A 22,950-nucleotide genomic window follows, 5' to 3' on the forward strand; every position below is an offset into this window, starting at 1 on the left:
GGAGAGTTCCCAGTGTGTGTTTGAGCTGGAATAGGTGCATACAATGTGGAGGTGATTCAGTTCTCTTTCAGACACCTGACATAGTTTGTGTGGCTGCATAGCCATGTTAATGTAATGAAGGAAATTATAAATAAAAAGAACCCAAATGTGTCAAGTTCTTTGACATATTTTTGAGATAGCATACCAGCAGTAAAATAACGATAGGGTATGTTTTTTTCATATTCATTTTTTTCCTTCCTTTTGGAGTTCTTACTTTAAACAGCAAGTCTGCCTGGGAAAAATTGGTACTACATGCCAACAAATGTAAATCTTTGTTTTAAATCAAAGGTTTTTTTGGTGGCGTGATAAATGTAACCGTGGATAAAAATTCATGAAAGAATAAATAAGTATATACTGTATTTGTAACAATGTAAAAATTATATAAAATATAGTGTGGCCTAAGGATTTCCCCCAAACCCAGCAGTAACTACCCATTCAGGTGGTAACGACCCTAGGCGACGTTCATCAGCCTGAAAGAAAAAGCAGGACACGAATGATTAAGCTAAACAAAGAAAGGAGCCAGGCCGAGATGCCCATCGACTCCACACCGCACCTGGGCACCCCTCCCTGCAAACCCCGACTGAAGATACAATCAGACCAAACAATAAGAAGAGCCCAGCCGAGATACCCATCGGCTCCACACCGGACCTGGACACTTCACCCTGAGAGTCCAAGCGAAGATACAATCAAGAAGCACTCAGAACCTTTCACATGCGAGCGGACTCTGCCCAGTCGTCTATTGAATCAGTTCCACGGTTCCAGGAAATTCATTCAACCAGCCATCTAAACTCTTTGTTGAACAGTAACTGCTCGGAGTTTTGGCCTCAGGACACAAAATCCCTATAAAAACCCCGGACAGTCTACCCTCCTTTGTGGATTTGGGTAAATCTGTACCTCTGGGTATAGACGTCTCTCTGTCCACCCAGCGCTGCGCTGACTTATTGTGGTTTTTTTCTCTCGTCGTTTGTGATTGAAATTGTTTTATAATAAATCGCTTTTTATATTAACCCTATTTTGCCATTGCATTTATAACAGTGGTGTAGTAGTAATTTGGTCTGGGGTGAAAACAAGCTTGATTACTTATAAATGTTTATATTTATTTGTATACTCCAGTGTATTAATTTTGTGTAATGTGAATTAGGATTTCTCATGCCGTTCTCAAACATCTCTCCCAAATTCTCATGGCTTGTGCAACACACAGGCAGCTTCTGCAAAGAAGACATTCTTTGGGATGTGAGGTGTGGTAATTAGAGACCCTTTTGTTCGACTAAACATATAGATACGATGCTTTGCAAAACTATGCTTTGTGTAATAGGGATGAGGTTGAAGGCTACTGCTGACGCTCGCATAATCATTAAAACAGCCTTGCAAGTTCTCTTTAATTTCAGAGAGCTAAGCCACCCAGATAAGCCTTAAAAGGAAAACAGAGAGGAAAGGTCAAAAGAGGAAGACTCCTGATCTTCATCCTGCGACCACCAGAAGGCAGAAAACGACCCCCAGCGACTGGCGGCACATGCGCAGAGACACCCGAGAAAGGACACGTAACCCGGAAGTCGGACCACTTAAAAGGGAGAACACGGAAATCGGAAGCGCGGCAGCCGATGGAGCAGAGACTCCACTGTCGCCCAGCGCTGATTTTTTGCTTATTGCTTGCTTGCTACAATTAATAAAATTCTCTTTGATTGAATCGTATCACTCTCTTGAGTGGATTCATTACATGAGGCATGAAGATTATGCTGTTTGTTCTCTTGCAAAGCATTTCATGATCTTACTGAAAAAGACTTGTTGGTCATTTTAGGGAATTAACTTCTGGAGATATTACTTCAGCTGTCAAAAATTACAGTTTTCCTAATACTGAGAGGAAATTATCGGAATCTGAATTATTAGATTATGAGAAACCATGCTTGTAGTTCCAGAGAGCATGGATCTGCCAGCATCTTGAGAAGTGAAGTTGCTATCACAGAAATTAAAATTTTCTTCTTGGCATTTGTGTTAGAAAAAAAACAGCTGCTCCCAGTTTTGTACTTAGTGTTGCTATCAGTTTAGATCTTAGCCTGTAAAATGTGTGTTACAACTCTCTGAATCCCTCAAGATTCGAATTCCACAATGTGAAAAGCAAATTGCACAACTGTGTGAAGAGGCTAGGGAATGAATCTTAGGTGGTTGTATGTATAAGTATAGGTAACATATGTTTTCTAGAATATGGGAGCTTTCTGTCACTTACACCAGTCTAGGTGTTTTAGTAATCTGATTTTCCCTCCTATAAAAGCTTCCTTTTCAACATTAGAGGCTAAACAATGGATTGTTCCCCATTTTCCTCAAACAATAGCCATCACATTGTATAGGGTTACTCACTGCATTTCTACACATCTTTTTTGTGGTTTTTCTCGCATAGATGCAACATACACAGCAGTCGTATCAGTGAGGTTTTGAGCTTGCTGAGTATTTTTGTTGTAACTTTCCTCTGGCTTTGGCTGTGTTGAAGGCTTTTGTAAGCTGTGAGGCTCCTGCTTGTCTTCCTTTTCTGCATACAGTTAATAGAAGATTTGTCTGGGTAAATAGCTGCTGCTAAAGGCTAACTGTTTTTAACATGTGCAACACTGGATGAAGAGTTTTCTTCCTGAAAAATGTTCTTACAGATCTGTAGATTTCTATACTGTTACTGAAAGGGGTTTCCTTATGGTTGTTCCTGGGTCATTTTCTTATTTGGTTTTGGGTCACTGGGAAAAAAAATGAAACCACAAATAAACCCATTCTTTTCTTCATGTCTTGCTTCTCCCTGGTGTGTTTCTAAAAATGTTTTAGTTTGCAGAAAACAATAGGCAAGATAATTTTGTATGACTTTTTGAAATTTATATAAGAACAATACGAGGTTCACTGTGGATGAATACCAATTGGGCTTCAATAACTATGTAATAGTTGGCATCTCATTTATTTGGACACTTTTAATCTTCAGTAGAAAGTTGAAAATGTTCTTCCAAATGCGTTTTGTTCTCTTTCCACTGTGGCTGTTCCTGGAGATTTCCCAGGCCATTTGTTTACCTGATGAAGATCATGCAGTTTCTTTGTGGCAACTAAGGCGGGTCATTGCAAGGAGGACGATTTAGGAAGCCACTTAATGCATTTTAACACCTTTATTTTTTTATTTTTTTTTTTTTTTTTTTAATGTAGTTCATTGTTGGGGAAAAGAAAGCTCAAAGTGGCTTATTGTCACCAGACATTTCCTTGTGGTTCATTAGAAAGTGTTTGTGATGTGTCAGTTGGGTGACCTTTCCCACAGAACTTCACTGGAACACTACATGAGTACATGAAGATGGATTGGCAGCTTGGCATTTGTATGATTAACAATTTTGTGTCTGGTTTTTTTCATTAGGGTGGATGACATTCCGCCAGGAATATCGCTGCTTCCTGATAACATTCTTCGGGTCCTCAGGCTCCAGTTGCTACAGTGTGTCCAGAAGATGTCATATGGCCTGGAAGAGCAGCAGCAGACTCTGTCACTTTTACTTGTGAAATTCTTCATCATCCTTTGCAGGTATTTGTTATAATTGTTACCACAGCAAGGCTATTGTTTTGTTTAAGAAATCTTGATGTAGCCTATAAATATAGATTTTAATGACACATGAGATGTGATTTGATGCCTTCCAATAGGTAGAGAGAAATGACACTTCTCCCAGTCTTCAAAATAAAGGCAGAGGGAATAAAAGAGAGAGAGGAGAGAAACGCAGTAATCTTAGCAATACTGTTTGCATTAGGAATAGAAGGGCGTTAAACACTAAACTCCATGTAGCTATAGAAGATAAATCTATGGGAATTCAAGATAAGATGTATCTCGTATAAGAAAAACCTCTAAAAGAAAAGGTGTACTCTAACAAGTGTTAGCTATGAAATAACTTGGGAGAGTTGTACAGGAAGGACTGTTTCACATTCTTAACACGCTTATAATTCCATAAACAGTTTATGGACCTTATTATTGCACTACTCACGTAGATGATTTCCTTCTGAAACTTCTGACTGATAGTGTAATTCTGTTGATACAAATAAATTGACTTAGTTTTTAGGGATCTATTCCTCACTATTTCTTCAGTTTGCTGTTGTAAAATGCTTTCAGAGAGAGGAAGGGGATAAAATATAGTGGAGATAATAATAATCTCCTTTACTGAGGAGTATTTGAAGCAGTATTTTTGAATACTTTGGCTCACCTTCCCTCTGAAACAATACAAAGAGCTGCATGGCAGTGTTTTAAGTATCCTTTATTGAATATATTATTTATTGAATATTGAATATAAGCAGAGTGGATGGGTGGTAATATGTTTCTGAGTTACAAACTGGTGTCAGCTTTACTTGCTGAAAAGTTCTCCTATATCATCACTTTGGCATCTGATCTTTGTAACTTCAAAACTGATAAATCCTTAGTTGTTGCTTTATTTTCTAAAATAATTTATTAAGTGTTTGTTTTGCTTCAGAGCATTTAAAGTGAGTAAATGTTTCTAGGTTATATGTTTCCTAAAGTTTTAGAAAGCCTATGTGCTAAGTAAAGTGGAAGTTACTGTCTTTGTTATCAGATGCCATTTCTGAGCTTTCTATTTAGGGTGTCCTGGGAATTTGCTTAACCTCTGAAACCCCAAATTCCAAATGGACTTGGCCTGTAACAGAGTGACTTGGATATTTCTTGCTGTTAGATGAAAACTTGTGAGCTCTGTAATGGTGACAGGAATAAACATTTGAGTTTATGCAGTGTTTTGGAGAGTATTTATTAAATGCTGGTATCCTTCTGTATGAATATAGACAAAATGCTAAAACAAACATAGTTTGAACTAGCTTCAAATGGTACACTGTGTACAGTCTGTGGTTTTTATGTTGTTGTCTCGGTTTTAGAAGACAGGTGTCTGCTAGGGAGGGCAGGAGCCTCCCTTGGAATGAAAGAATGTAGACCCCCTCCATCTGAATTATTATAATTCTGAAACCAAGGGGTTTTCAGGCAGAGATCTGGGGATAAGAAAAACAGTCCTTTACTGGTATAACCAGGCAAACAAACAATAATGACAGCATTAGTAAGAAAACAGAACCAGGGGCCCCGTGACAGCCTTCTCGGCTGAGACGGGAAGGGATGGAGGAGAGGCTTTGCTTCACAAACCCCCTCGGGCAGTCAGTCGTGGTGCTCCTGCGGGGCTCTGAGGAACTGTCGGCTGGAACAGCAGGGATGAGCTGAGATCCTGGGCTGGTGGCTGAGGTGTATCAGCAGCTCCGATGACATCACATCAGAGACAGAACCACTTTAAACCTCTCTGTGATACCACAGCCATGACAAGCCAAATTTCATCCCCTTTGTGGCAACAGACATGTCAGAGCAGCTGTGTTACTTTCTCGGAGACTCCACAGCTGTGACAGCCTCAGTTTTCCCCTCTCTGTGACATCACAGCAGTGACAGACCAAATTTCATCCTTTCTCTGACACCACAGATGGAACAACCCCAATTTACACCTATCTGTAACACTACAGCAGTGAATGGCCCAGTTTTACAAACTCTGTGACATCCCAGCACTGACAGCCTCAATTTCATCCCCTCTGTGACATCACATCAGTAACAGAGGCATTTTACGCTTCTCTGTGACTCCACAGCTGTGACATCTTAATTTACGCTTCTATGTGACACCACAGTAGTGACATACCCAATATTCCACTCTCTGTGAAACCACAGCCGTGATAAGCCAAATTTACGCCTCTCTGTGACACCACAGCGCTGACAGACCCCTTATTCCCCTCAGATGTGTGACATCACATCTGAGACAGAACCAATTTAAACCTCTCTGTGATACCACAGCCATGACAAGCCCAATTTCCTCCCCTTTGTGGCAACATACATGTCAGAGCAGCTGTGTTACTTTCTCAGAGACTCCACAGCTGTGACAGCCTTAGTTTTCCACTCTGTGGCATCCCAGCAGTGAGAGCCCCAATATTCCACTCTCTGTGAAACCACAGCAGTGACAGCCCCAGTTTTCCCCTCTCTGTGCCCTCACAGCAGTGGGAACCCCATTTTATGCCTGCCTGTGACACAAGAGCAGTGACAGACCCAGTTTCCCCCCTTTTTGACATCACAGCAGTGACAGACCAAATTACACCCTTTCTGTGACACCACAGCAGTGACTGGCCCAGTATTAGAAACTCTGTGACATCCCAGCAATGACAGCCTCAATTTCATCCCCTCTCTGGCATCACATCAGTGACAGCGTCAATTTACGCCTCACTGTGACTCCAGAGCCGTGACAACTTGATTTATGCTTCTAATTGACACCACAGTAATGACATACCCAATATTCCACTCTCTGTGAGACCACAGAAGTGACAGGATCAATTTATGCCTCTCTGTGATACTATAGCGTTGACAGCCCCATTATTCCCCTCTCTGTGACATCACATCAGAGACAAAACCAATTTAAACCTCTCTGTGATACCACAGCCATGACAAGCCAAATTTCATCCCCTTTGTGGCAACAGACATGTCAGAGCACCTGTGTTATTTTCTCGGAGACTCCACAGCTGTGACAGCCCCAGTTTTCCCCCTTTTTGACATCTCAGCAATGACAGACCAAATTTCACCCTTTCTGTGACACCACAGATGGAACAACCCCATGCAACCCCATGGTACCACATCACGAATCCCACCTTGCGGATCATGACATAAATTGCTGTCACGGACAGGATTCTGAAAGACAGAAGGGGTTGCATTGTGATACTATAGCGTTGACAGCCCCATTATTCCCCTCTCTGTGACATCACATCAGAGACAAAACAGGTTCAGGTGCAGGTTCGTTGTGGAGTCTGTATCAGGGGAAGGACGTTTCTCTTCAGCCGCCCCTAGCCTGCCACACTGGTGAGCAGTGTCTAGAAAGCAAGGGAGGCGACTCAAATTTCTCGCAAACTGCACACGCCCACTGATTTTCTATATGCTGACTGCTTGGTGTAGCAGAGACAACCTGAATTTTAAGATAAAGGGGTGCCTCCCAAGCAGATTTGGTCTCTTCATCCATACAGGGACGCGAAGGGTGACGTGGCAAAGGCTGCGTCTGTGCATAACTTAAGTCTTACCTCCCTGTAGTGGTACTGGACCCTTCACACACAAAGATGAGTGAACACTCTGAAAACTCTAGTATAAAAGATAAAACTGCATTCATTGCTTTGTTAGCAAAGCACAATGCTAAGCCCTCCCCAGCCGGGGAAGAATGGGCTCAAAATAATTGGTTCAACCTGGAAAATGTAACTGATAGAATTTGCTCCCTGCAACATGAGGCAAAGTTCAAATTTGGCCATAATAAAACCATAATTTGTTCTGTATTGGGAGCTTGCCTTATGTCAGCTGTAGAGGCTTGCACAAGACGAAGGCAGGAAGAAAATGCAATTATACAATCCTTACAAAATTTAGTTGAAAGTTTGCAAAATGAAATTCATTTCTTACGAACTGCTCTGAGTGAGGAGTGTGCCAAAAATCAGTCTGCTGATTCCTTTAAGGAGCCGCTGGAAAAAGAAACTCCTCAGATAAATCACATATATTCTCAAGCAGAATTACATTTGGTAAAAAATTGTGGTGAAAACTGTTGCTCCCAAATAAGACCTTTGATTAAAACAGAATATAACTATATCAATGATGAAGATCTTGATCCACAAATAACCACTAAAGAAATCCCATACACTGCTACTGAATTGGCTAAGTTGAAAAAGGAGTATGGGCGTCTCTCTCATGAGTCAGAGACAGAATACGTATTTCGAGTGTCTCTCACAGGGGGAGATCAAATTTGATTATCTGAACAAGAAGCAAGTGGTTACTGGGGACATGGTGTTTTCTTAACAACAGGAGATAAACGCAACCCATGGTCCCTAACCCAGTGAGCTGCATATTGGGCAGGGGGACTGAACTCCCTGGAAAGGGGAGATCCTGTAGCTCTAACCGGCTCCCCAGACCAAATTTTAGAAAATATTTATAAAGCAGCTTATTTGCAACTGATTCATGAAAGAAAATTAATTGCTGGCTATGAATCACCAACGTTGTTACCTGTGAAAGCTGAAATTATGACCCCTTTAATTTGTGATCTTCCAGAATCACTGAAACCTCCAAACAACCATAGATGATATCCTTGTGGAAGGAGATGAAAAAGAAGCAATAAAAAATAAAGATGCTGAAAAGAGGTACACTACCTGGGAAAAGGGATTGTTTGTAGTTAATCCAGCTCTCATAGAAGTAGAAAAAATTGCACAACAACAACCAATTGCATTAAAAGGCCCTTTTGAAATTACTAAGACAGTCACTACTGGGACTCTCCACCCTGATGGGATGGCCCAGAGGGCCTCAGTGAGAAAGTGGTATGCCCAGATTGAACATTACTCTAACATCTTCTCAATAACAGAAGGAGCTGTAAAAAATCAGGTGATACAAAAAACTGAGAGCTTAAGTAGCAGCCATGACAAACCTGACTTGGTAATTAAAGAAACCCCTCCTAATATAAAAACAGAAAAGGGTAGGCAAATTTCTAGCCTACAGTATTGGTGGAACTTGGGGGTGAAGAAAGGGGTACCGAAGGGTTTAATGGTTAACCTGCCGCTTGAAAAATTCAGTAAATTGGTCTCTCAGTGGCAGGATTCCAGCCCCATTGTACCAAGCGCTCCACCTCACCCTCAACTGATTCTGGGCAGTGGGCCAAAGCAACACCACTCACAGGTTCTGGACAGTGAGCGAAGACAATCAGCAAACTCTTGGTTCACTGATACTTCTGCCAAACGAGAGGGAGAGGTGCAGAGGTGCAGGGCAGTAGCCCTCCACCTTTCCTCTGCTGAACGGATCGTTACTGAGGAAGAAAGCAGCGCTCAGGCTGCAGAGCTGATAGCTGTTTGGAGTGTTTTCCTGACTCAATCTTCTCGAGTGTGGCCCGGCTAGCTCAGTGATGAGGTTTCTCTTCACTCGAGTTTCGAGCCAGCATATGTTTGTGGGGTTCACTGATTTTCTTCAAGAATCTAAGTCTATAGAGCGAGTAAAGAAATCAGGGGGGGACTCTCTCTCTGGTTTGCATTCCACAGTTTATTTCTGTGAAGGGGAATCCAAAGGACGAGAGACAAAGGATTTGGGGTTTGGGGGGGTCTCTTTTAACAGGGTTTCTCGGAGGGAGGGAACATCAGAGAGGGAACCAATTATTTTTCTCAGTTAGTACATCTTACAAACTTTCTACAAATCAAGGTTACACACGCCAAGATAAAAAATAACAGACACTAACTTCTTCAAATGCCCACAAAGGTGTGGGAGTATTCTATACAGAGGGGCAGAGGGGGAGAGAGGGGGGGCCTGGTTTCCTGGCAACACAGGGGGGAAAGAAAGGGAAGGCAAGGTAAGCATGCCCTCTCAGCTTCCATAGTTTAGAGGCATTCTGGGACAGGAAAAAGTTACAAACTTCCGTGTTGGAAAGAAGAGTTCTCTTCTCCCAACCCCGTGCTTTCCTGGGCTAAAGAAACTTCAAGCAACTGGAAATGCCAGCGGGGTCCTCTCTTTACTCTATCCGGCCTCTCGCCGTGGGGCTGAGGAGAGAAACTTCAGTAACCATGGTAACTTGACGCCAGGTAAACAGGAGAAAGAGAAGCTGGGGGGGAATTACAACTAAAAGATGGGAAAAGATACATTTCAGGCTATCAACTACAACATCTCCCCCTAATTTTTTCCAAAAGAAGGAAGGGAACTTGGTTTTACTTCTTCAAACCAAGGGGAAGGGGTTTGGGGTGTATTGGGATTTGGGAATTCCACAGCATTTATCTGAGGTGCAGGAGAAATTAACTTGGTGGTGGTGGTAACACACCAACGTTGCAAAACAGAAAACATAATCAAAACAACAACAACAATTGCAAAAAACTCTAAAACAGTACGGAAAACAGAAGACAGCTATCCCGAAAATCCCCATCCTGAAAAAATGTCTACAAAACTGTCATACTGAGGATGGTTTCTTCTTAAAATACAGGTAAACAAGAACAAAAACCATTAGCTAAATTCATCAATAAACAGATTCAACAGTGGAAAGTCAGGGTAGAATGGAGAATCTGGATTTCTTTCTCCACCAAAATACCTGTTTGTTCTTTGAACTTCTGCTACTGAAATATCGGGGGGTCTTGTGGGATGTTTTTCAATGTACGGTTTTACCCACCTCTGTGGGACCCACCGCAAACCCAGGGGTGTTGATACACAAGCGTATCCTCTTCCCCATGTCACTAATTTGTAAGGACCTTCAATTTTTCCACTCTCAGGGTCTCTCATCAGCACTGGTGGATGTTCCTTGAGCTTGTGTTTGCCATGAGGGGAGAAATGCTTAACCACTGGGGGGTTTTGATCTTCCATAGAACAGTTTAAAAAATTGAGAGTGAACAGGGCTTTGCATAATCTTTCCTGTGGTGTTAACTTTACTTTGTTTTTCCACTGATTTTTCAAAACTCTTTTGAGTGACTGCTGTGCTCTCTCTACTATTGCTTGACCTGTTGGAGAGTGGGGGATTCCTGTCTTGTGTCTCACTCCCCATTCCTGCAAAAATTCCTTAAACACTTTGGAAATATATGCTGGTCCATTATCTGTTTTAATTTCTTTAGGGATTCCTAGTACAGAAAAAGCTTGCAACAGGTGCTTTGTGGCATGCACACCTTTTTCTCCTGCATGGGCTGAGGCAAAAATTGCTCCCGAGAAGGTATCAGTAGATACATGTACGTATTTTACCTGTCCAAATTCAGGGATGTGTGTTACATCAGTTTGCCATACTTCACAGCTTTTCAGTCCCCTTGGATTGACTCCAGCACCCAGGGATGGCAGAGCTGTGCGCTGACAGTGGGGACATGTGGCCACAATGGCTTTGGCTTGATCTCGTTTCAGATTAAACTGTCGAATCAAACCTGGTACATTCTGATGAAACATTTCATGGCTTAATTTTGCCTGTTGAAACAGGTCAGGGAGTCTGGCCAGTCCAACAGGGGCAGCAGCCAGGGAATCAGCTCTGTCATTCCCTTCTGCTATGAAACCAGGTAATTCCATGTGCGACCGGGTATGCATAACAAAATAGGGATGTTCTCGATGGGAAACTGCATAAATTAATTTTGAGAGCAATTCAAACAAAGTTCTGTTTGAGATCTCCTTGAGGACTGCATCTTCTGCTCTGGAAACTACTGCTACATAAGCTGAATCAGTGACCAAATTGAATGGTTCTGAAAACCTCTCAAATGCTCTAACCACTGCTGCTAACTCAGCAATTTGAGGGGATCCTTCTACATAATCAACATCTGTTTCCCACTGCTGCGTCTGAGGATCCTTCCAGGTCATTACTGACCTTCGGGATGCTCCAGAAGCATCAGTAAAAACAGTCAAAGCTTCAAGGGGCTTCTGACTCTTCTTATCTTTTGGTACCAAATTAAATTTTGAATTAAACAATTTGTGTGCAGGGGCATGAACTGAAATCTGCCCAGTAAAATTCTCCAGAGCAATTTGCAGGGTCTCTTGATTCCTCAAGAGGTGCTCAAACATTTCCCTGGTCATCTTCACTGAGGAGGTTTCTTCCTCAGAGAGGCTTAGGGGCAAATGTATACATGAAAAATCACAGCCAGCAAGTTCTCTCATTCTCAGCCTGGCCTTTCCAACCAGCTGGGCCATCAATTCCTGTGGCCTTGTAATATTTTTGGACCGATGGTGACTGAGAAAGACCCACTCAATGATTATCAAATGGTCTTTCTGGTCCTTGTCCCACTGAAAAATCAACCCCTGCAGGTGTGGCAATTTCCCCATTACAATAAATTTGAAAGGCAGCTCTGGATGGCATCTATGTGCCTGTCTCTTCTCCATCATGCTGCTTACCTTCTCTAAAGCATCCCTGGCTTCTGGAGTCAGAGTCCTTGGAGCACTCAGCTCATCTCCCCCTTTCAATAAATTGAAAAGAGGGGCTAGGTCATCAGTGGCAATGCCTAGCCAAGGCCTAACCCAATTCAATGTTCCACACAGAGAGTGCAAGTCGGCTAAGGTTTTGGGATTGCTGTTAAAAGCTAATTTTTGAGGAACAATTGTTTTTGCAGTGATTTCCAGACCTAGGTATTTCCAAGGAGGCATCTTTTGTACTTTTTCTTCCTGAAGGGTGAGTCCTGCAGTTGTTAAAACTTCGGTCACCCGGTCCAGTGTGGACTGTAGCAATTTTTCCTGGGGGGCACACACTAGCACATCATCCATATAATGCAGGATAATGGCTTCCCCCACCTCAGCTCGCACAGGGGATAACAAGGCAGCAACATACCATTGGCAAATCACAGGTGAATTTTTCATCCCTTGGGGGAGGGATTTCCAATGAAACCTTCTCATTGGGGCTTCTCTGTTGAGGGAAGGCACAGAAAAAGCAAACCTGGGGGCATCGATGGGGTCTAGAGGAATTTTGAAAAAGCAATCTTTGATGTCAATCACAGCCAATTCCCAATCTTGAGGAAGCATGGCAGGAGATGGCATCCCTGGTTGAAGAGGTCCCATGTCTACAATGACTTTGTTAATTTCTCGCAGATCATGAACTAATCTCCACTTGTCTTTCCCTGGCTTTTTAATGACAAACACAGGGGAGTTCCAAGGGCTAAAAGTAGGTTCAATATTGCCTTGGGCCAATTGCTCATCTACTAACTCGTTTAGCGCCTTTAATTTCTCTTTACTCAGCGGCCACTGGGGTATCCAAATTGGGGAATCTGTGGTCCATTCTAGTTTTTGGGTCTGGCGCTTCTCAGTGGCCGCAATCAAAAATCCCGAGGTGTTTTCAGAATTTCAATGCGGACTCCCCATTGGGACATGACATCTCTTCCCCACAGGGGAACCTGGAAATCAGTGACAATGGGGCGAATAGATGCTATTTGCCCATCAGGTCCTCTAATCTGAATGGGTTCCTTTGATATCTTGGCCAATTGGGCTCCCGCTATACCTTGGATGTGGCTAACCATCGGTTGCAGTTCCCATTGTGGTGGCCATCTCCTTTCAGGGATGACAGTCACATCTGCTCCTGTGTCTATCATGCCTGTCATTCCCATGCCTTCACTACCTTTTTTCAAATGGCATGAGATGATGGGTTTGTTTTCTCCCACTGCTTGAGCCCAGTAGATCTGAGGTGCTACATCATCTACTGGGATCCCTGATGGAATGGGAATAGCTTGAGCAATTACCTGCCCTTGTGCTAGGTAGAATGGTGGGTTGATGCACCGTGCCAAAAGGATGAGTGCATCCAAGTCAGCTGAAAGAGTGACAGGAGAAATTTCAATCTCTGGGGGTGTGTTTTTTGTGTCCCCAATAACAAGAAACTTACAATTCAAGTCGGGGGTCAGTTTTTCCCTCAGCGGGTCAACGGAAACAACCGTCCAGTGGCGAGACCTAAAAAATTGATCTTTCACAGTAAACAATTTGAGAGGTAATTTTGGCTTCCAAACCTCACAACCATTGGTGTTATTTCGGTGGCAGAAGTCAGACCTGTGAGAAACGTCACATTTAAGAGTGTTATCACATTCAATTTTCCCTCCCCCTGCGACTTCTATTCTACTTGTGTCTCTGCGCGGAATAGACTCGCGCTGCGTATCTAGTTTTTTTGGTTCTGAGGACCCCCTCCCTTTTCCAAGTTTCTTTGCCCTTGCTTGTTAGGATATGGCACTTGGCAAAACTTTGCAAAATGTCCTGGCTGTCCACACCGATGACAGGTGAACGCTCCCTTCGGCTTTGCTGGTGATGGCAGAGTAGGTACAGTTGTGGCTGCAATCCTTCCTGGGGTTCTTTGGAAATCCTCAGTCCTTGGCATTGAAGTGCTGATTACATCCGTACACATCTCGATCAAAGTTGTCAAGGTCGGTGGTGGATCCTTCGGCAGCACCCGAATCAGTGCTTTACAGGCTTCATTCACATTCACTCGAGCCATTTCCAACAGCAAGTCAGAGTGCAGCGTAGTATTCTGCACTTGTCTTTCAATCTGTACCTTTAATCTATTCACAAAATCTACAAATCTTTCATCAGAACATTGTTTAACTTGAGCATAGGGAACAACAGATTCAGAAAGAGGAATATTGAAAAATGCTTTCTCTGCAGCCTTCTTTATTTTCTCTCTAACTCCTTTTGGCAAATTTTGGGCTTGGTCAATAGGTTCGCTCCAATCACCTTCACCACATAAATGATTCATGGTAATTATTTTACCCCTTTCATCTAAAGCTTCAAAATCACTGCTCAGTAATTCTCCCAAAAGGGTTTTCAACGATCTTTTCCAAGCCCCTTCCCAGAGCAAATATTTTCCTGGGGATAGAAGGCAGGAAAACAAATCCTTCAAATCATGGGGGACCAATTGGTTGGAGGAGAGGGTTGCCTTTAAAAGACTTTTAAAAAATTGGCTTTCCTTTCCAAACTCTTTTGCTGCTTTGCATAATTCCATTTTCAATCGAAATGACATTGCATTCCATTCTGGTAATGTTCCTCCCCTCCCATAAGTTACAGGTGCTGCAAAGAAGGCAGGCCTCTGTTCCTGGTTTGTCCCTTCACTCCCTTCCTTCTCCACACTGTGTGAGCTGGAGGGAGTGACCTGGGAGCCAGCAGCAGAGAGAGGGCAGGCGGGGTTGCAGGGGGGGTAGGAGGGGTCAGAGGCGGGATGCCTTGGGAGGGAGACACCCCTGAGGGGTGGGGCGGAGGCAGAGGAGGGAGGGTCTGGAGGACCAGGAGGGGGGAGGTCTTGAGGGAGGAAAGGGTTGAAGGGGGGAGGGGCAACAAAGGGATTGTGGGAAGAAGAAGCAACCTGGGGGTTGACCATGTGCTCGCCACCATTTTGAAGTTCCTGGGCCCTTTGTGTAACACTTTGGGGGAGGCTCACCATGTGGTCTCCTCCATTTTGTGTACCCAAAAGACCACCAGGAACAAAAGGAGAGGGATATTGAGGGTAAAGAGGGGTAGGAGAGGGAGCTGGGATGGGTTTTAGGGAAAGGTTTCCAACAGCTTGGCCAGAGCTACTGGAACAGGGGTGCTGAGAGGACTCCCCCAGCTTAGGGTAACAGGGTTGAGGTAAAGAAACAGGGTTAGCAGGGTTAGGATTGGATAACCTTTTTTCTTCTTTTTCAATAAGGGTTAGTCTAATCAAAACAAACAAATGGATTACTTTCTCTGCTGAACTATCTCCAGCATTCACAGATTCAGTCAATTTTGTCCCCACTCTGTTCCAAAAGGAAACAGAAGTTACATCTGCAGGAGACACTTGAGGAAAATTTAAAAAAACCCAATTCACTAATTTTTTCACTTTTTTCTTAGAAAACGGTTTCTCTCCAATTTGCAAAATGCCAATCACTTGATTAAAAATCCCCCTTTGTGCTACAGACAGTCTTGCACCCATCTCTGTGATCTTACCTGTCTGTCGCAGCTATTTCACCAACGGCTCCAAACTGCTCTGCATCCAGAAGTTTCATGTGGGATGGGACTCTTCTCTCACCCACTCCCTCTTCACCACTTCCCCCCTTTGGGGAATTCAGTCTTCTGAATGCTCCTGCCGTTGTCTCGCTCTCAAAAGCAGCCCCTCGGTGCACAGGGGTTCTTGCTTTTCTCCCCAACACGTCTTCCACTTAGAACAGCGAAGAGACGCTTCTGGGGTAGATGTCGTCCCAGCGGTGGTCAGAATCTCACCTTCCGTGGTTCTTCTGTCCCCTTTATTGAGGGACAGGCCAGCCTCACGTTCTGGGCGTCATCTGACTCGATCTTCTCGAGTGTGGCCCGGCTAGCTCAGTGATGAGGTTTCTCTTCACTCGAGTTTCGAGCCAGCATATGTTTGTGGGGTTCACTGATTTTCTTCAAGAATCTAAGTCTATAGAGCGAGTAAAGAAATCAGGGGGGGACTCTCTCTCTGGTTTGCATTCCACAGTTTATTTCTGTGAAGGGGAATCCAAAGGACGAGAGACAAAGGATTTGGGGTTTGGGGGGGTCTCTTTTAACAGGGTTTCTCGGAGGGAGGGAACATCAGAGAGGGAACCAATTATTTTTCTCAGTTAGTACATCTTACAAACTTTCTACAAATCAAGGTTACACACGCCAAGATAAAAAATAACAGACACTAACTTCTTCAAATGCCCACAAAGGTGTGGGAGTATTCTATACAGAGGGGCAGAGGGGGAGAGAGGGGGGGCCTGGTTTCCTGGCAACACAGGGGGGAAAGAAAGGGAAGGCAAGGTAAGCATGCCCTCTCAGCTTCCATAGTTTAGAGGCATTCTGGGACAGGAAAAAGTTACAAACTTCCGTGTTGGAAAGAAGAGTTCTCTTCTCCCAACCCCGTGCTTTCCTGGGCTAAAGAAACTTCAAGCAACTGGAAATGCCAGCGGGGTCCTCTCTTTACTCTATCCGGCCTCTCGCCGTGGGGCTGAGGAGAGAAACTTCAGTAACCATGGTAACTTGACGCCAGGTAAACAGGAGAAAGAGAAGCTGGGGGGGAATTACAACTAAAAGATGGGAAAAGATACATTTCAGGCTATCAACTACAACATTTTCCAACATGAGGCACAGAATACCTCTCCTGTCTGTATCTATACTAACTCCTATGTTATGTTCAAGGGATATACTGAGTGGCTTCCTTTTTGGCAACAAAAGGATTGGGAAGTAAACAGAATTCTAGTATGGCAAAAGGAAAAGTGGCAAGAAATTCTACGCTTTCTACTGGTAAGAGTGGGGATTACATCTTGGTTAGTCCAAACTGAAGCTTTTAAAAGAACTACAGGAGAATATGCATGGGTAGCCTCCGATGCCTTGGGGAAAGAGCATTGGATAAACACCCACTGGATAATTCCATCATTTTAATCTCCTGCCCCTATGTGGCAGACTCTGTTTTGTTTATTTTCTACAGAAGAACACCGAGGGACATGAAGATCAGATAAACCATGAACTTAGAGATTTAAAATAAATGCTGTAGCAAGGCCTATATTTAGTGTAATAATCACATAACATGGTGTGAACACCCCTTTTTGTGCTAAATGACAAAGCTAATGTTTTCCCTTCTTTTATGTTAGCCCAAGGTGATGATGTTTCAACACGCTGCAGACCAAGTACCAGATCCCACACTGAGCCTGTACACAGTCAAGTCACCGGATCTCATGGCCAGGTTATATCTTGTGAAACTTGGAATCAAGATTGTTGGCTGAATTTAATGGCTGTACAATTGTCCTCTAAAGTTGTGTATGGTAAAGCAATACCAAAATACTGGGGAGAACTTGATGTTAATATTGCAACACCTATACCTATCACCACCCAACCACTGGTTATGCTAAACCCAAAATTTTTTTTAAATTGGACCCTATATAATCAGGAAAACTGGCCAACAACAAATGCTATTTAATCCAGCATGGTCTGTCAAACAAGTCAAATTACTAATACAAAACAATGTCTCAGAGATTGTCGTGGTTTTAAAGCAGTAACTAAAAAATTACTTATTTCCTGCTGTGAGATATGGATTAGAGCAAGAGCAAAACAGGCTTAAAACTTAAAAAGGAATAAAGAAAGTTTATTAACAAACTACAAGAAAAAGAACACCAGAATAAACTTCCAGAAAACCCTTTTTATCCCCTACTACCCACCATTCCTTTGTTCACATGACAACATAGAGACAAAAACTTTGGAACTTTGGTGTTTAAAACAGTCTCAATTCCTGCTAGAGTCTTTTCACCAGTCTTTGTAGAGAAACAGAAGTCTTCTTCTGCTAATCTATGGAGTTTCTCACAAGAAAACTATGTTTGTTATAGTTTTCCATTTTTCTGATGTCAGCTGCCCAGAAATCTTGTCATCAGTTCACTCCTCCCATTTCACATCACTCTGAGGTGTGTTATGGGTCAATGAGTCTAGGGATGTTAAAGATGAGTTATTCGAAGGCAAAAGTTCTCTTCATCTGTCTCTGTGAGCTCCACTGGAAAACAGTTTTCTCATTGCCCCTCAAGGCTTCAAATTTTCGCTTCACTCTGTTCCAGCACTTCACTGCATCACAATTACTCTACTTTTTACTCAAAATCCACACTTTGAACACTCTATTCCTCCCTATATACTCTGTCATGAATTAAAGGAGTTTTTTCAAGACCTTATTGTCCATCTCCATAGCTTTAACAGAAAAATATTTCAGCTTATAAAGCATCTCCTTATTCTCTACCTTTTCTGAAGCTTAATTCTTTACTGTCTCTGATAGTTTATAAAGTCTCTTTACATGCTGATTACTCTCTTTTTCTCTCTCTGGATAAAAGGATTAATCTGCAAGTCTCATCTGGGTAATGAAAGGGTTAAAATCTTGCCCAGGCTTTTGTAGATGGTTCTGTGATCTCTGCCGGAGCAGGAGCTGGAGCTGTCTGCGATGGGAGATTCTTCATGGCTGCTCTGGAGAGTGTGGTCACTGTCTCAGCCCGCTGCAGGTCAAGAGCTTTTTTTTTTCCTTTCTTTACTAGGCAGTCTCTAGTGAATTCCATCACGGCAAAAACTGCAGCCGAGCCAGGGACCGGCCTGGCCCGGCCAGAGCCCGGGGCAAGCCCCGCAGGCCCCATCTCCCGGTTGGGAGCCGCTGGGCCCAGCCCAGCCCCCGCCCGGCCACATGGCCTGGGCAGGGAACGGGAGGCCAGCCGGAGCTCTGTTACCTTTCACAGCCAGGAAACAAAGAGAACAAGAGTGTTCTGACCTTACATCTTAAGGAGGTGTTCACAGGTTGACTTAACTTTTTAATGGTCAAAACTGCTGTCAGTTCTTAGAAATGACTGATAATTGGTCAGGAGGAAAGACTCCCATCAGCCACCAGCAGCTTCAACTTTCCTTAGCTCCCAAAGCTATATTAAAGGTAAAGCCACCCCATGACAGAGATTCAGCCAGCTTGTTCCACCTTTTTTGCAAACTTCCTTTGAGTGGTGGACAACCTGGTTGCGAAAGCACAATTCTTTTCACAAGAGATATAACTGGTGTTGTGGGATCAGGACTAGAAATTTTGAATAGTATTGATTCAGAAGTATTAATGAATAAATTGGCTGTTGCAACTAAAGATTTGACCAAAATACAACAACCACCGAGGTCATCTTTAACTGCTTTGGGAACCCAACAGTGGTTACCATCAAACATATTACCAGATTGGGAAATGGTAAATGTAAATGATCACAAATTAATAATTGATGCACTCAGTGCTACCCAAAACAACGTTTCTCTGGCTCTTAGCTGTGTTCAAGCCCAGTTGTGGATGCAGTCAGTTGCTGCATCAATTATCAGAGAGGGTGAAGAAGGCACCTTTCCCACTGAAATTTGGAAAATAGTCTGGGACAATGCCAATGATTTTGAAAAAGAATTTCAATCTTGGTGGAATTTGGTGAATTTTACCTACAATCTCACCACAAACACAGCCACAGCTTTTGTGCTGACAATACATTCAATATTGTGCTTCAGTACATTCAATCTTTCCTATCATTGCATTGGGGCTGAATCATGATGGAGTTGTTCTCTATCCTTTAGAGCAGAGGGAATGGGCCCGTCAGATTGGTGGGAAATGGCAAACCGTTGGTTTAGAAAATTGTATTGTCCGGGAACAACCAGGGTTTATCTGTGAAAGTAATGCAATCAAAGCTCAAGACATTTGTTTAGACACAGGACAGAATATCTGTCACTTTGAAATCTATCCTAATGAGACTTCTGAAACAGTGCTTGTGTATGTAGGCAATGGATGTGTATGCTTGAGAACTGCTTGTGAGAGTATGCTTGTAGAAAACATAGTAGTGGATACTAAGAATCATTCAAATTTTTGTGTATGCAATTTTACTGAGATTGTAGGATGTGACTTTTCTTATTTAGCTCCAGTTACTTCATATTATTTTTTGCAGTATAATTACACTTTGATTCATCATTTAGTGCCTGCTCCAATTGGAATGAACTTTACTCTGGTGAGGCAATTGTTGTTTCATTTGAATTTTGGAAAAGATCAAAAAGGATGGAAAAAAGACCTTAGTTATGGTTCATCACAATGTGAAAGAAATACATCATGTTTTGGAAAAAGTACTTTACATGTTGTTGATACCCCTAAGGTTATTGATACTTGATGAATTATGCAGGCACTACAAGAAATAATTTGCCATTGTGACTATGAGGTTAATCATTTTATCATGTTGTATTTTAGAATGAAATTGATTATTTAAGATAAGAAACCAATATGTAAGCCTTAGTTGAAATTATATATATGGATTAGTTTTTCTTTGAAATCAATATATTGATTTTTGTTGGTTTTGTTTTCTCTTTTTCCTTTTTCTGTCCCTTATCTTTTCCCTACTACCTGTCTCTGTTTCTTCCGGGATATAGTACCAACTGTAACAAGTGATGAAGACTTCAAAGAAGAATTTTGCAGCAGCACTACAACATTGTGCAGAAAGACCTCGACGATTGTGAGCCACGGGGTGGTGTAAGAGATGGTCCAAAGATTCCCTCATCTGTTTCACAACTGTCTCAAGGACAGAGACTGAGACCCTGAATATCACAAGGGACTTGGTTTGGTGGTTTGGGCCTAGCTGAGATGGATGTTTGCTAAGTGATTGTTTGCAGGTGGTTGCATGGTACACTGCTTTCGTTCCTGCTGGTGAGCAGAGGCTTGTGCGTGGTACCCTGTGCAATGGGTTTTCCACGACACATTGCCCTCTTTCCTGCTGGTAAGCAAAGACTTGCAAGACATGGATCGCTCTGTACCCTACACCTGCTCCCCACGCATTGGAATTCCTCACAATGATCATCAGTCTCATCTGTTTTTGGCCCTGCGCCCCTCGCTTTGCAAAAGACTATAAAATAATACCCCAAACTTACCTTCCTTTGAGATCTCCCCAACGGACAGAAGACTCTGCATCGCTGGACGGCTGAGTGGACTTCGACGTTGGTAGCGATAATCCCCTTACTCTCTTTTCTTTATGCTTTGCTTTCTCCTCTTTTCTCTCTGTCAGATATTAGTGCTGATGAGAACTCAATAAAGTGAGTTTTGCTGTTTGAGTCCTTGGTTTACTGATAATCTTTTGTACTCTAAGACCGACTAAAAGAACCACATCACGAATCCCACAGCAGTGACAGAACAAATTTCAGCCTTTCTCTGACACCACAGATGGAACAACCCCAATTTACACCTATCTGTAACACTACAGCAGTGAATGGCCCAGTTTTACAAACTCTGTGACATCCCAGCACTGACAGCCTCAATTTCATCCCCTCTGTGACATCACATCAGTAACAGAGGCATTTTACGCTTCTCTGTGACTCCACAGCTGTGACATCTTAATTTACACTTCTATGTGACACCACAGTAGTGACATACCCAATAATCCACTCTCTGGGAAACCACAGCAGTGATAAGCCAAATTTACGCCTCTCTGTGACACCACAGCGCTGACAGACCCATTATTCCCCTCTCTGTGACATCACATCTGAGACAGAACCAATTTAAACCTCTCTGTGATACCACAGCCATGACAACTTCAATTTCCTCCCCTTTGTGGCAACATACATGTCAGAGCAGCTGTGTTACTTTCTCAGAGACTCCACAGCAGTGACAGCCTCAGTTTTCCCCTCTCTGTGACATCACAACAGTGGGAACCCCATTTTACACCTGCCTGTGACACAACAGCAGTGACAGACCAAATTTCACCCTTTCTGTGACACCACAGATGGAACAACCCCAATTTACACCTATCTGTAACACTACAGCAGTAACTGGCCCGCTATTACCGACTCTGTGACATCCCAGAAATGACAGCCACAATTCCATCATCTCTGTGGTATCACACCAGTGACAGGCCAATTTCCATCTTTCTGTGACATGACAGCAGTGCCAGACTCAGTTTTTTCCTCTTTCTGACATCACATCTGTGGGGATTTGTGATACCCCTGCCCCAGAGAGTGGTAAATCCCCTTGGAGGGATGCCACTATAATTTAAGGGTTAAGGCGTCCCCTATGGTCCATCCCTGTTGATGGTGCCTGTACCCCAGTTCTACCCTTTCCCCTGGCCTTTTGGCCAGCCCCTTTTCCTTCCCCCTGGGCAGTTCCTTCCCTGCATCCTTTCCTCAGACCCTCCCTTATCCCTAGAACCTTCCCTCGTCCTTAGTCCCCTATTAACCCGAGTTCTCTAATACCTCCCCTACCTCAGACTGGTTAGCTCTGGCACCCTGGACCCTCCTCTGTACCACCCTCCGGCCCTAAGTTCATTGGTCCCAGTTGCTCTCCACCCCTAATACAAACGATGTTGCACAGCCCTGCTCTGGGCTCTTTGTTCCTGAACCCTTCACGAGCTAGGGAGAATAAACTCTCCTCGTGGAACCCATACAAAGGCCCCTCTCTACTCCTTGCAGCTGACTCCAACAATATCTGTCCAGCTGCATGAGTGTCTGTGTGGGGGTGTGGCGCTGACCAAAGCGGCTTTCCCAGAGACGCTTCTGGGAAGGTTGCAGCACCATACCATCAACCCCACGCTGCAACACACATCAGTGACAGAGTCAATTTACGCCTCTCTGTGACTCCACAGCCATGACAACCCAATTTACGATTCCATGTGACACCACAGCAGTGACATACCCAATATTCCAATCGCTGTGAAACCACAGCAGTGACATCCTGTGTTTTCCCCTCTGTGACACCACAGCAGTGACAGGCCCAATTTACGCCTCTCTGTTACACCACAGCGCTGACAGACCCATTATTCCCCTCTCTGTGACATCACATCAGAGACAGAACCAATTTAAGCCTCTCTGTGATACCACAGCCATGACAACCCCAATTTCATCCCCTCTGTGGCAACAGAGATGTCATAGCTGCTGTTACTTTCTCTGTGACTCCACAGCTGTGATAACCCCAATTTTTGCATGTGACACCACTGTTGTGGAAACCCTGTTTTACGCCTGCC

At 43.4% G+C, this 22,950-nt stretch overlaps 1 protein-coding gene and 1 long non-coding RNA gene across 4 annotated transcripts in view; both read left to right on the forward strand.

The window, feature by feature from the left end:
• Positions 1-8,233, forward strand: part of LOC106628903 (neurobeachin-like protein 1) — a 43,170-nt gene extending 34,937 nt beyond the window's left edge. For 2 of the 3 annotated variants that reach the window (XR_001332238.2, XM_088068589.1), the window contains 2 exons: positions 3,413-3,574; positions 8,135-8,233. Coding sequence is in view for 2 of the 3 variants with exons in the window: in XM_088068589.1 (XP_087924715.1) it covers positions 3,413-3,574; positions 8,135-8,162 (190 nt within the window). In the remaining variant the exon portion in view is untranslated. Of the gene's footprint in view, positions 1-3,412; positions 3,575-4,630; positions 4,773-8,134 lie in introns of those variants that run through there. The other variant, XM_088068590.1, reaches the window with a different exon arrangement.
• Positions 8,234-16,250: 8,017 nt separating this feature from the next.
• Positions 16,251-21,049, forward strand: LOC148182399 (uncharacterized). Its single transcript, XR_015774753.1, has 2 exons — positions 16,251-18,462; positions 20,375-21,049. It is a non-coding gene; the product is annotated as an uncharacterized LOC148182399 (long non-coding RNA).
• Positions 21,050-22,950: the final 1,901 nt, after the last annotated feature.

Source organism: Pseudopodoces humilis, chromosome 31 (assembly GCF_049639895.1).
Source record: "Pseudopodoces humilis isolate 2021_Gansu_Grassland_sample_001 chromosome 31, ASM4963989v1, whole genome shotgun sequence".
Classification (NCBI taxonomy): domain Eukaryota; kingdom Metazoa; phylum Chordata; class Aves; order Passeriformes; family Paridae; genus Pseudopodoces; species Pseudopodoces humilis.